The sequence below is a fragment of the Bemisia tabaci genome, chromosome 7 (genome assembly GCF_918797505.1).
Source record: "Bemisia tabaci chromosome 7, PGI_BMITA_v3".
NCBI lineage: Eukaryota > Metazoa > Arthropoda > Insecta > Hemiptera > Aleyrodidae > Bemisia > Bemisia tabaci.
The window spans coordinates 48,766,466-48,779,125 of record NC_092799.1 but is presented as its reverse complement, the minus strand read 5'-3'; the positions used below and the strand labels follow the sequence as shown (position 1 = coordinate 48,779,125).

Below are 12,660 nucleotides of genomic sequence, written 5' to 3'. Positions count from 1 at the left end.
TGATGAGACAACACAAACAACGAGAAAAGAGCAGGCGCTCAAGCATATGATAATGAAAATTGGTCATAGTCGATACCAATCGAAGCTATATCGATAGGAATCGGTGAAAAATCTATGAGCCTCTCCACTAATCGGAGGCAAGAGAGCGAAGTTCTTCGCTTAAAATACACAATCAAGCTTGGTTCCCAGCATTCACCATCATCTCATCATCTACCTTCGCGTCGTCAGAACTCAATGAGCATTAGTGAAAATCGATACCGCCCACACAAGAAATCGATACCACCCACACAAGCAATCGATTGAATTCGATCCTGGTAAGCTGCTACCAAGAATCGATTTCCATCCTTCTCACCTCTCGCTGCGAGATCCGTGCATGGTTCACGAAGACAGCTTCGAGATAAATGCATGAGTATCACCGTAAATCTAGTCCTAATCGATTGAAATCGATAGAAAATCGATAAAACGCTCCCGCAATTCGGGGTGAGAGAGCTATACTAGCGAAGCTCAAACGAAGGGGAAAGACGGGTGATCGGGCGCTTCGTGATCGGATCAGCGAATCGAATGATCTGACCCCATCTGATCGGCTCCTATCGATAGAATCGAACGTTCAATCGTGCGATCACCCCGGTCTTAACGATGAACATGATAGATGTTTGCTCGATCGGTATTGATTCACATTATTTTTCATCGAATAAACTCGATTTGCATGCGAATAATATAGCTCTCTCACCCCGAATTGCGGGAGCGTTTTATCGATTTTCTATCGATTTCAATCGATTAGGACTAGATTTACGGTGATACTCATGCATTTATCTCGATGCTGTCTTCGTGAACCATGCACGGATCTCGCAGCGAGAGGTGAGAAGGATGGAAATCGATTCTTGGTAGCAGCTTACCAGGATCGAATTCAATCGATTGCTTGTGTGGGTGGTATCGATTTCTTGTGTGGGCGGTATCGATTTTCACTAATGCTCATTGAGTTCTGACGACGCGAAGGTAGATGATGAGATGATGGTGAATGCTGGGAACCAAGCTTGATTGTGTATTTTAAGCGAAGAACTTCGCTCTCTTGCCTCCGATTAGTGGAGAGGCTCATAGATTTTTCACCGATTCCTATCGATATAGCTTCGATTGGTATCGACTATGACCAATTTTCATTATCATATGCTTGAGCGCCTGCTCTTTTCTCGTTGTTTGTGTTGTCTCATCACGAATCGGTTGTTCGATCAGTAACGATTTCCATCACTTTTCCTCGATTTGAATGTGCAGAATATGACATCTCACCCACTCGAAGTCGATCGATTTTGCTTCGATTTTCACCCATTTGTATGTCTGCTTTCGTGGACCATGTGCGAACCCTTCCACCGAGAGGATAGGGAGAGGGGAATCCCCCTGCTACGGGAGATTGGATCAAACTGTTACGGCGTGTCCTCGAGACGAGACAGCCTTCATTTGAGTGAATAGGCAATCTGATACCGATTGCGTTAGAAGTCTGGTTCCCTTTGCGATGTATCGATTGATATGATATTCAAGCCTATGACACGGGATCGAACACCGCAATAATCGATTCTTTATCACAGCTTCATAGGCAATCTGATGCCGATTGCGTTATGAGACTGGTTCCCTTTGCGATGTATCGACTGATATGACACGAGATCGAACACCGCAATAATCGATTCTTTATCACAGCTTCATAGGCAATCTGATTCCGTTTTGCGTTGGTTCCCTTTGCGATGTATCGATTGATATGACACGAGATCGAACACCGCAATAATCGATTCTTTATCAAAGCTTCATAGGCAATCTGATACCGTTTGCGCTGGCTCCCTTTGCGATGTATCGATGGAAATGACACGAGATCGAACACCCCAATAATCGATTCTTTATCACAGCTTCATAGGCAATCTGTTGCCGTTTGCGTTGGTTCCCTTTGCGATGTATCGATTGATATGACACGAGATCGAACACCTCAATAATCGATAGTCGATTATTACACCTCACCTCACTAGTGACGCCATATTTGAGGGTATGGAATGGACGAAATAGAGGTGATAGCTAGCTCGTTGGGTACCCTCTCCCGGACTGAAAAGTGTGGTTTTATAACGTGAAAGCCTTGCCCGGGGCTATCCTCGGGATGATACCGCCTTGATTTGAACGAATAGGCAATCTGGTGTTGCTGCATGGTACTGTTTGCGGGATGAAGACGGCTATGGACTTTGCAGTAGTGTGTGGAGGGCTTTGCGATGTATCGATTGACAGGTAGGTGACAGAGAGGGCGTGCAGCCAAACGGTGGGTAGAGGGTATGAGATGGAGAGATGCCAGCTCCCTGAGGATCTCTTCCATGACAGATTGCTGTGGAGAGTGGGCGTCGCAGAGCGCCTTAGTGCACCGTGAAAGCGGGTTATACATACATACGGTTTCCAGTGTCGTGGCATGCTTTGCGATGTATCGATTGCTATGCCGTTTAAACCTTTGAAAAATATCGATCGTAACGAGCACCATGTGCATAATCGATTCTTTATCATAGGTTCAAATGGGATACTCCATTATCATACCTTGACACTGAGGCTTTGAATGTCAGCGACTCGGGACGAGGGCGCCTTCATTTGAGTGGATAGTCGATCTGATACGTTTTAAATGCGTGTTGCAGACCCCTCTCCTCCTCCTCTTCTCTCCTCCTCCTCCTGGATCACGATGTCTTCTTACCGTGGATTGTTACACACCAGTGACCATTTTCTGTTCGTTTTTTCGTCGGTGTGGTCCGCTTTTGCTGTCAGCTCGGCTTGCTCGAAGTGATTTGTTATCAAATTTCGAGCATGTCTCCGATAAAACCCGGTCGTGGTGTGTGCAGGGGCCCTATCGTATCGAAAACGATGGGAAACTCGTCTTTTTTCCTGACCCCGAACGGTGAACAGCAGATAGTGATCGGTTATAGTTGTAATGAACAGTTTACTCCGATCATCAAATTTTACAATTACGCTACAGTTCAAAACATGGTCGCCCTTAAGCCGAGCGAGTGGAGAGAGCTTACACGCTGGGACAAGGACATCGATGCGTATTTTGAGGGGGACAGCGACTTTGGGGAGACGCGCTATCTCGGGACCGTATCAAGATTTTTGAAGTTTGGCAGGATTCTGGGACGGAAAAGTCTTGTACTCGGTCAGAAAAATTCATCTCATCGTAAGTGTCCGAGAGAAATAGCGCTTCAAGAGAAGGCATGGAAAGAATTGAAGAAACTCGCTCCATCGATTAGCGCAGTAGTGATCAAAGCTGTTGACAATCAGCAAAAATTTCAAAAACTTTTTTCCGAAACTTGTGATTTAGTATTAAGAAAATGTCAGTATTTGGACGACGCTTCAATTTCAAATTTTGTGAGCGCTTTAGACCCTGACTCATTTGATGTTAAGACTTTTCCGATGATGGTTTTCCCCTATGCTCTTTGCGAGTTGAAAAACCAGTGTCGTCATTTAATCGTTAGGAAAGTGATGAGTATAAAGCACGGTTTCAATTTGAGCCATCATGATCTCGACGGTTCATAACGCAGTATGAAAGTGTGTGTGGCAAATATACAATACTCATGTTCCTTTTTATATCAATAAATCCGCTGTATGTGATAAACGAATCTCTTCTTGTTTTTTTTCTCCCCCTCATCCGAGCTCCATCGATTCCTCTAGCCAATGCAGCCAAGGCTCATGATACTGAAACATCATTTGTCTACCGGTGTTCCCCGGGCGGGAGCAATCAAGGAACGAGAATTTGCACATCCCGTCGTGGTTCATACCCCATCAGTGTTTCACTTGTCTCAAAAAGAAAGGACAAATGACTCATTTTCCAAATTCAAAACGGATCATATCGATTTTTTCCTATAAATTTAGATGAGGATGATGGTCGACAACTGACTAGAAACATCACCGTTTAAATAATCGAAAATTAATGATGGTTTTCACACCCGCACCAGCACCACGCGTTTAAATGAGCGGGACCGCAGGTCCTCGGCTATTGCCAAGCCGTGGGAATCAGAAATATATTATAGAGAAGTTGATCGAGACAAGTTGAAACTTGTCGAAGGATGGCATCACTGGGAACGGATATTTGGAGATTATCGAATGAGAGTTACCGCGAAAACCCCGTATAAGTAGTGATACTTTCCAGAGTCATTCGTGATTTTTCATCAGTTATATGTATGGTGAAAGGAGCTAAGTGAATGAGTAGTTTGTGTGGAACATGTGTGGTTTCCGAATGACACTCTAACAGGAAAACGAGTAGCGAGAACTGGGTGGCCTTGAATTGGGCTCGCGCAGTCGCGCGACCGGGTCGATTGTTGAATCGTTATCGACAGAACTCGATCGATGAATCCCTATCTCGGCAATGCTTTTTATCGAACAAGGTCTTTCGATAACGAATCAACAATCGAACCGCAGACATACGCACATCACCGCGGTATTCAAAATAATTGTCAACTTCGAATCCACATCTCCGCGATGAGAGCATTATACTTGTCGCACCTAGAGTTCGACTCATTAGCCCCTCTAGTCTCCGCTGTCGATACTTAAACCCGAATTTTCTATCATCTCACGTATAGCCTGGTATAACTTTTTTCCGATCATACAACGTTGATACTGTGGTATACAACAGGGTGACGTCATAGAATGGATGCTTAGAGTGATGACACTCAATCGTATTCCCCCGGATGGATAGGCAACCCGCTACGAATTTATGGGAGAACCTCGGTCCTCCTCCTGTGTATGATTCCTAGTAGAGCGGGTAAGGTCGCTAGCTGGGTTGGGGTGACGACACATAATGGATGCTTCGCATGACGTCACGTAAAATGATACAGGTCATTGGTCAAACGTATTTACCCGAATGGTTGTACTGTGTATGATTGCTAATAGAGCAGATATCGTCACGGTAAAGGACTCATGACACATGAAAAACCCTGTGAAGATAGGTTTTTGCAGATTTTTTGCAACGTCTGCTCCTTCAAATTTCCCGCCTAATTCGGAGGCAAATCGTTGACTCTAACATATCATGCTTCGCTCGGGTGGGTAGGTAGCCCATAAGGATTAAACGGTTGTGGTTTAAAAAGCTAATGGTAGCCCCCTTCACGTTTAGGCAACCCGCAACAGTAAACACGGATGCCATACACCGTACACTAATCCATACCCGACTCCGGGTTAAATCATATTTTCCCGCTCAATTTTACAACACCCGTCATTAATTCAAATTTTCCCGCTCAATTTCTCAACGTTGGTTGGTGTCGTCACAGCATGAAAAGATGGCTGTCATTTTATACACTAAAACACCCATCACCCGTAACTAATTCAAATTTTCCCGCTCAATTTCACAACGTTAGTGACGTCATAGTATGAAAACATTGTTGACATATGATCCGCTAAAACACCCATCACCCAACCAACACCGTTAATTTACCCCGATTTTTCTGCACGATTTTACAACACTGGTAACGAGTAAGCTTACCCGTCGCCCATGATAGGTAGGCAAGCCGCATCAATTAACCAGTGGTTGTCACAACTCTCAAGTAACCCACGCCCCTCCTGTCCCGATTTTACTAGACTGATAACGATTACCCATCACCCCTGATAGCTATACAACCTGTAACAGATAACAGTCACTAGTGACGCCACACCATGGTTGTAAAATCAGGCATCCTAAAATAATCCAGTTTTTCCCCCAAATTTTTCAACAATACCCGCAATTAATCACGATTTTCCTGCTCAGACTGACAACGTGGGTGATAGGTAGGCAACCCGCAACAGTCGCTAGTGACGTCACACCATGGTTGCAAAATCAACATTTTTCTGCACAATTTTACAACACTGGTAACGATAGGTAGCCAACCCGCAACAGTCGCTAGTGACGTCACACCATGGTTGTAAAATCATCCTAAAATAATCAACATTTTTCTGCACAATTTTACAACACTGGTAACGATAGGTAGGCAACCCGCAACAGTCGCTAGTGACGTCACACCCGGGTCACGTGACATAGGTCCCGTCTTAAAGGTCAAGTGGCCGAAACGATAGGTAGGCAACCCGCAACCAGTCGCCAGTGATCTCACACCGGGGTCACGTAGCTCCCGACTTAAAGGTCAAATTTGTCGCCATATCCTCATATATACACTACTATTTCAGCTTACACATCAATCGAACCGAGTTGAACGGCTCGTACTCACTAACCGATCCTGTCCTTCAACATACCAAAGACCTTTTTGCAAACACCATTTGGAACGCCAACAACTTTATTACATTCTTGATACCCAGCACGAAAGACGGAGTAAAATTCGTCAGCTCGATGAAGAAAAACCCCCGTTTGAAATTTCTCTTCAAATTTTTCTGGCGTTTTTTCAAAGGGCTGAGGACAACTGTTTGCCTCGACGAAATATGCTTCGGTTACGACCCCTTCATCGATATGATTCAAGAAATTGACATTATCAGTGAAAATTATTTCACTTTCGTTCCTAATCCACGCGGAAAAATTATCGATATCGGGTACGTTGCCAAAGAGGACGTATTCGAGAGCGGAAGGTCGTTGTCTCCTGTCTCGCTCGCGGTCTTGAACCAGGCTGCCGCTGATATCGGCGAGAAACTACAGTGTATCATTTTTATATACGGGCGTTACAAGGAATTATTTCCAGATCGAGACTCAAGAATCGATTATTTTGAGGATGCTCAGGCTAAAGCCTTCGACATGCTTGTCTTCGATGGTAGCATAGCTCCGAACGAAGATTTCTCCATGTTCGACTTCTCGGCTGCCATTCAATCTCTCTCTTACTGTTTTGCCACCCCCCGCAGCAGTTTTGTGCCGCAGTCGTTTTTACCGTTCATTTGCTTTTCGCCACAAACCTGGTTCCTCATCCTGATCACAATTATGTCCCTATACGCCGCTTTTTATGCTTTCCATCGCTCGCAATGGACGCAATTCGACAAACTCTACTCGGAGATAGAGCGAAGTGCTTTCGCCAATACACCCGTGTCGTTTTACCTCTATTCGTTCTTGGTGGTTATGAGTCCGTCGAGGGTGCTTTTGGGGCGGGTGATCACCGGAAAGATGCTGTTTTTGATCGTTTCCCTGTTTGTCTTGGTCATCGTGACGGTGTACCAAAGCCAAATGTCGACCCTCTTGGCTAAACAAGTTCGGTACCCAGAGATAGATACATTGGAGGATCTGAAGAATTCATACCTAACGATACAAACTCCAGACCTTGAAGCGTCCTTGGAAATCCTCCAGGACTACCCCTTTTACGACGCTATCAAGACTAAACTTAGCGAAGGACCGTATCAGTACCGCCGGTTCTTGTACAAGACGATTAGAGAATATTATGACATCGATACGCGGATCGTTGATGTTATCACTCCCAATGTTTCAAATGCCAATTTGGATCCACTTACAAAGAATTTTATAGATGCGGCGTCTAATTTCCGATCGATTGTAGAATCCAACGCTGTTGAGCTAGCGGTCTCGAATTTGTGCTACATGGATCGAGGTAACATTAAAGTGGAGGATCCATTATTTATGGATTTCCCAGAACTCCATCTGGTCAAAGAGTGCATGCTCACTTATCCTATGACCCTTCAAATCCAAAAGAATTCTTACCTTTCCGATTTATTCATCGAAACGGTAAGCACGTACGTTGAAATGGGCTTAGTTCAGAGAGTCATGGTGGATGCATTTGACTACGCCAAGGAAAGGGATTCTCTTTTTATTGATGACACCAATAAGGATGAACATACAGCCGAAGCGCTCAGTTTCAAAAATTTACAACCAGCATTTGTCAGTCTCGTTATAGGCTGGATTTTCAGCAGTGTCGTTTTTGCCGTAGAGCTCATGGTTGATATTCCGAATGAGATCCGTATGTCAAGGTTTACTCTGTGGGCCAAGAAACTTGTTTGTCCGTCAAGTCTTTCGGTTTGATTTAATTCATGTCATGGCAAAGGTATTAGGAGACCGGATTGATTCATCACTTATTTGTCTCATCATTTCCAATCATGGCGGATGGAAGGCTCTATCAAAACGAATTACCCAGAAAAAGTGATGATGGAAAGAATTAATCGTTTAAAGCATGTGATAAATAGTGTTAACTCTTCGACGTGATGGAAATGTTTCTTGCCAAAATGTTTTTGTGGTACACCCCGATGATGAAATTGACGGAGTCTGGAGACACCGATTTCTTTGTCTCGTCCGTGGACAGGTTACCTCCATAGCCCAGTCTTCGGACTGGCTGGTCAAAAGTCTGAAAATTACGCCAACTGGTCGGTCGTTAATTTTAAATGCAATCTATATGCTGATCGACGAATGTCCCTTACTGATTGACTTTTGACAAATTGCTCACGAGATTTTGAACGAAATTTACAAGTATTATAACAATTTACATGTTACATGCAAATACATTTTACAACCTAATATATTTTCTTGAAAGTTATCTTGAGACGAAATTACACTCGCTTTTTCCTTTCAAATGTTGCGTATCCCTGGTAAAAATTGGCGATAGGAGCTGCGTTTCAAAATACCATAGGAGTTCTTCTAGCCGACTGAAGAGGGCGATAGAAAATCATATAGCTGGCTGTAGAAAGTGGAAAAAATCATACGGCCGGGCTACACGAAGCGATAAAAAATTATACAGCCGGGCTACAGTTCCTATCGCCGGGCTTTACACTTTGTCGTCTGACTGTTGCTTTTTAGCCATCGGCTATAAAAGGCTATAAGAAATTGTGTAGAAATTCTTGTGTTTTGTAAATCCTTAAGTTTGTACGGAATCACCTTAATATTTACAAAACGCACATTATATTTTCCTTTACTACATTTTTTTTTTTCATCAATTAAAATGAGAATAATCCATACAGAGTGTGCAAACATTTCAAAGTCATGAGTTCAAAAACGTTGACTCCGCGAGATTAAATATTAGAGCCTAACACAAAGCGGAGCGGCGGCGCACTGGCGCCTACAAACCTAACAGGGATACTTCACGCATTGCGCAATGCGTGAAGTATCCCTGTTAGGTTTGAAGGCGCCAATGCGCGTTCAGCGCTGGCTGCCCGCCCGCCTCGCCGCGCCGCAGCGTACCGCGGCGCTTGAAGCAACTTTTTCACACCAGAGGTATTGCACAGTATCATACGAAATTGAAGGCGCTCCAACATATTAGGAATGGCAGGCATCCTTCAAAAGTACGGAGCTTTCCTCGCAAATTAAATCAAGATGCTGCGGCCCAAAAAGAGAGCGGTAGTCCAAAAACTCACTAAGTCCTAGCACCCGTAATTAGTAAGGTTTAGCATAGACTTTATCGCCACGCTGTTGATTAATCGCCATCGGCTATAGTAGGCTATAAGAAATTGTGTTGTCGGCTATAGAAGCTATTGGAAATCTTACAGCCGGCTGTAGGTCTATGGTATTTTGGAACACAGATTCTACTGCCAATTTTTACCAGGGACATTTGCGGTGTTTTAAATAATAGTGTAGATAATTTAAAAATTAGAGTCGTTTTTTCTTTACAAAGGCTAGACTTTTTTGACTGTAGCGCCTTGATGCAAATATTTGTGTTTCACGGGTGAGCACATTGCATGCTCAAATTTCAGGGGCACATTCGATTTTCTTACTTCTTCAGAGATGCAAGGGACGTGTCAGTTGTAGCACTCTAATAACAGAGTACGAACATGTGAAGACTATTATCAGTAAGTGAAACAAGGCCAGAGCATCTCAGACCAAAAATTGAATCGGTCATTCTTAAAAGGACTGAAGCGCCCGAAACGAAAACATATTAGAAACCATAATAATAGTCCCGTTTGAAACCGTAAGTTGTATTTAAGTTAACGCGTGATTAAACAAATCGGGCCATCTTTAGTCCTTTTCAAGATCTCGCTGTTTTCCGCTTTTAAAACTATAGGGCTGGTAAACATGTAGGACTGTATATGAAATGTTCAAAACAAATATCAGTACTGCAGGTTGACCTAAATTAAAGAAATAAAACGGGAGGATGAAAAAATTTTTTTTTCACGAGTGTGTTCACTAACAATATTTGTGAAAGCGCTCGAGTTCATACGAAATGTTTACGCTGTGACGATATCTGCCACATCACACACAATGTGATTACAACAATTGGACATTTTGCAATTCGGAACTATAAATTCTAGCCCGGTTTAAAAACAACGTATGTGCCATTAGTTCCCCTATGCACATAAGTGTTTTTTCCAGAAGAGCCAGAATTTATAGTTCCAAATTGCAAAATGCAGTCCAATTATACGAAGTAAATTATGTGAAACGAGAAGGTCACGACTACCGTTCGTGGCAACGCAAACTTTTAGCCACACTTGGTTTTTCAAGTAAGAAAGTACACGACGGGACTTCCTGAAAAAACAAAAAAATGTTCAAAAATGTTGTCATTATTTCACGTGGAACTGCTACCTTTCTCACTCAGCATAGACGCCTCACTTGACTTGTGATAATTCAAATTGCGGCTTTTGTTTCCTCTTAGGACGGAGGGAGAATTCATACCTGGAAGATGTTGTTGGGCGTGTATTACAGAAGTGAATCCTCGGTGTTGTTATTGTTATTATTGTTATTTACGATGGTTGTCCGGAGGATGGGCCTGATTTGAGTGGTGTTGCTGCGCAGGAGGGATGAGCTTGCCTGTCGATTCGACGAGGTCAGAGTTTCCGTGTAGCTGCTAGAATCCGTGCTCGCCTTCCAGCAGCATGGAATCCACGACAGCGGAGGTAGTCGCCTGAAATAGAACACGTAAACTAATTACATCAAGTTGTTACTCAAAAGAGACGCTCTTCTCTTTTGATTTTGATCTGACAGGTCACTGTTTTTCACGGCCTCCTCCACTATGTCTGAGAATATCACTCAAAAATGTCTAACCACATTTAAAGCCGTGGCCGGTAAGTGGAAAATATTCGACCAATTTAAGCAGAGCCACTACAACATTTGAACCATTTCAATTAATGAACAGGATACTAATGACTTCTATTGCTCATACCCTCACTTCCTGAAAAAACACATTTGTAAACATACATTGGGAATGCAAATCCGGCTGAAATTAGTGAATGCACCACCAGAGGCCAAAACAATTCCGTTGGGCCATACGCGAAAGAGAGGGCGGCCCGCAAAAGCCAAGGAAACTCTGTTGGTTCAAGATTAAGACGCTTCATTTTTGCGATATTTTTTTTTAAAAACATAATTTTAACAATACGACGAGCATTTTTTTTATATAACATACTTTTAACAATACGACGAACGCGCTTTTTTATGAATTCTTTTGAATTTTTAATGAACTTTAAGACGTTTGATTACAGCTCCTGCACTTTAAATTTGCGTGCGAGTTCCACGGTGAAAGAAGATAATTTTCCTGTTCTTCACTTCATTACTCGTGGAAGTATTTTTTTCTCTGTTCACAACTTTGATTTTTCGTGCAAAATTTTTTCCATTGCGTGAATTATTTTTCAATTGCGTGAATTATTACAATTTCTGTGACATGCATTTTCGACTTGGTGATAAACTTACTTTTTCCCTGAATATACACTTTTTTTTGAGTGCCGATAAATGCAACCCATTTTAAAAGCTGCGCAATTTCGTGTATTGTGGAGGAAACATTTTCTTTAATGTGGACGCGCAATAGCGCAATGCGTTATAGTATCGTCTCAGATTGAAGGCGTTCGTAGCTATGAAGCTGTGAACGGGATGTGTTGGAAAAATATACTTGTCACTGACGTTTCTGGTAGGCGATGAAGAGAATACTTTTTTTCTCGACGTCATAGCAAACGTCATGTCTGAGTTTTTGCTCACCTCAACGTTCTGCACGTATGCGTGGAGAAGAGACAATAAATGATGGGATTGGCGGCCGAGTTGAGTGGTGCCAAACTTTGAATGAACGTCGCAACCGCGATGTTGGTCTGAGTCCGCGGGATGTACCCGTAAACTTGCAGCAAGTCGAATACGATGTACGGACTCCAGCAAAGAATGAAAACTGCAACCAGAAATAAAACCATTCCGATCAATTGGACTCATTATAGAAACAACAAGTCCCTAACAATTAAGAAAAGAGAGATTGATGCAAAGAGAGAGCATGAGTCAACATAGTAGAGGGAGAAACGGACAAGTAAATACGACTGAGAGAGAAAAGGAAATTTGCACAAAAATAAAAAAAGACAAGGACAGAATAATTTAAATTTTGTTTTAAAATGTGTCAGTCTAATTCAAATTTGCGGTTTATGTAAAAAATTAATTTTTGTCCTCTTCCAAAGACCCCTCCCACTGGGCGGCACGACGCACACTGAAACGGGATAACATAAGAGGTTGGATATGAAATTCCCGTGTAAAATTTCAAAATTTGATGTTTATTTCGTCACAAATTCAACCTAAGGAATGATCCTGAGAGGCAATTTCACGAAAAAACCAACGGAACCACCCTTAATCATTTTCGTTTCATATTTTCAAAAATACAAGCTTTCAAAGTCTTCAGATTTTGTCCGAAATCTCCTATTGACTCGACGGACGAGGTTGAATGTAAAATTTCAAAATTTGATGTTTATTTCGTCACAAGTTCAACCTAAAGAATGTTCCTGAGAGGCAATTTCACGAAAAAAACCGACGGAACCACTCTCAATCATTTTAGTTTCATATTTTCAAAAATACAAGCTTTCAAA

At 42.6% G+C, this 12,660-nt stretch overlaps 1 protein-coding gene across 7 annotated transcripts in view; it reads right to left on the bottom strand.

Annotated features, from left to right (window-relative positions):
• LOC109030130 (Crustacean cardioactive peptide receptor) overlaps positions 1–12,660 on the bottom strand; it is a 538,683-nt gene that overhangs the window by 12,743 nt on the left and 513,280 nt on the right. For all 7 annotated transcript variants that reach the window (XM_072302110.1, XM_072302109.1, XM_072302111.1 and 4 more), the window contains 2 exons: positions 11,801–11,981; positions 10,508–10,736 (listed from right to left, as the gene is read on the bottom strand). In XM_072302110.1, coding sequence (XP_072158211.1) covers positions 10,532–10,736; positions 11,801–11,981 — 386 coding nt within the window. In that variant the 3' untranslated portion in view covers positions 10,508–10,531. The remainder of the gene's footprint in view (positions 1–10,507; positions 10,737–11,800; positions 11,982–12,660) is intronic.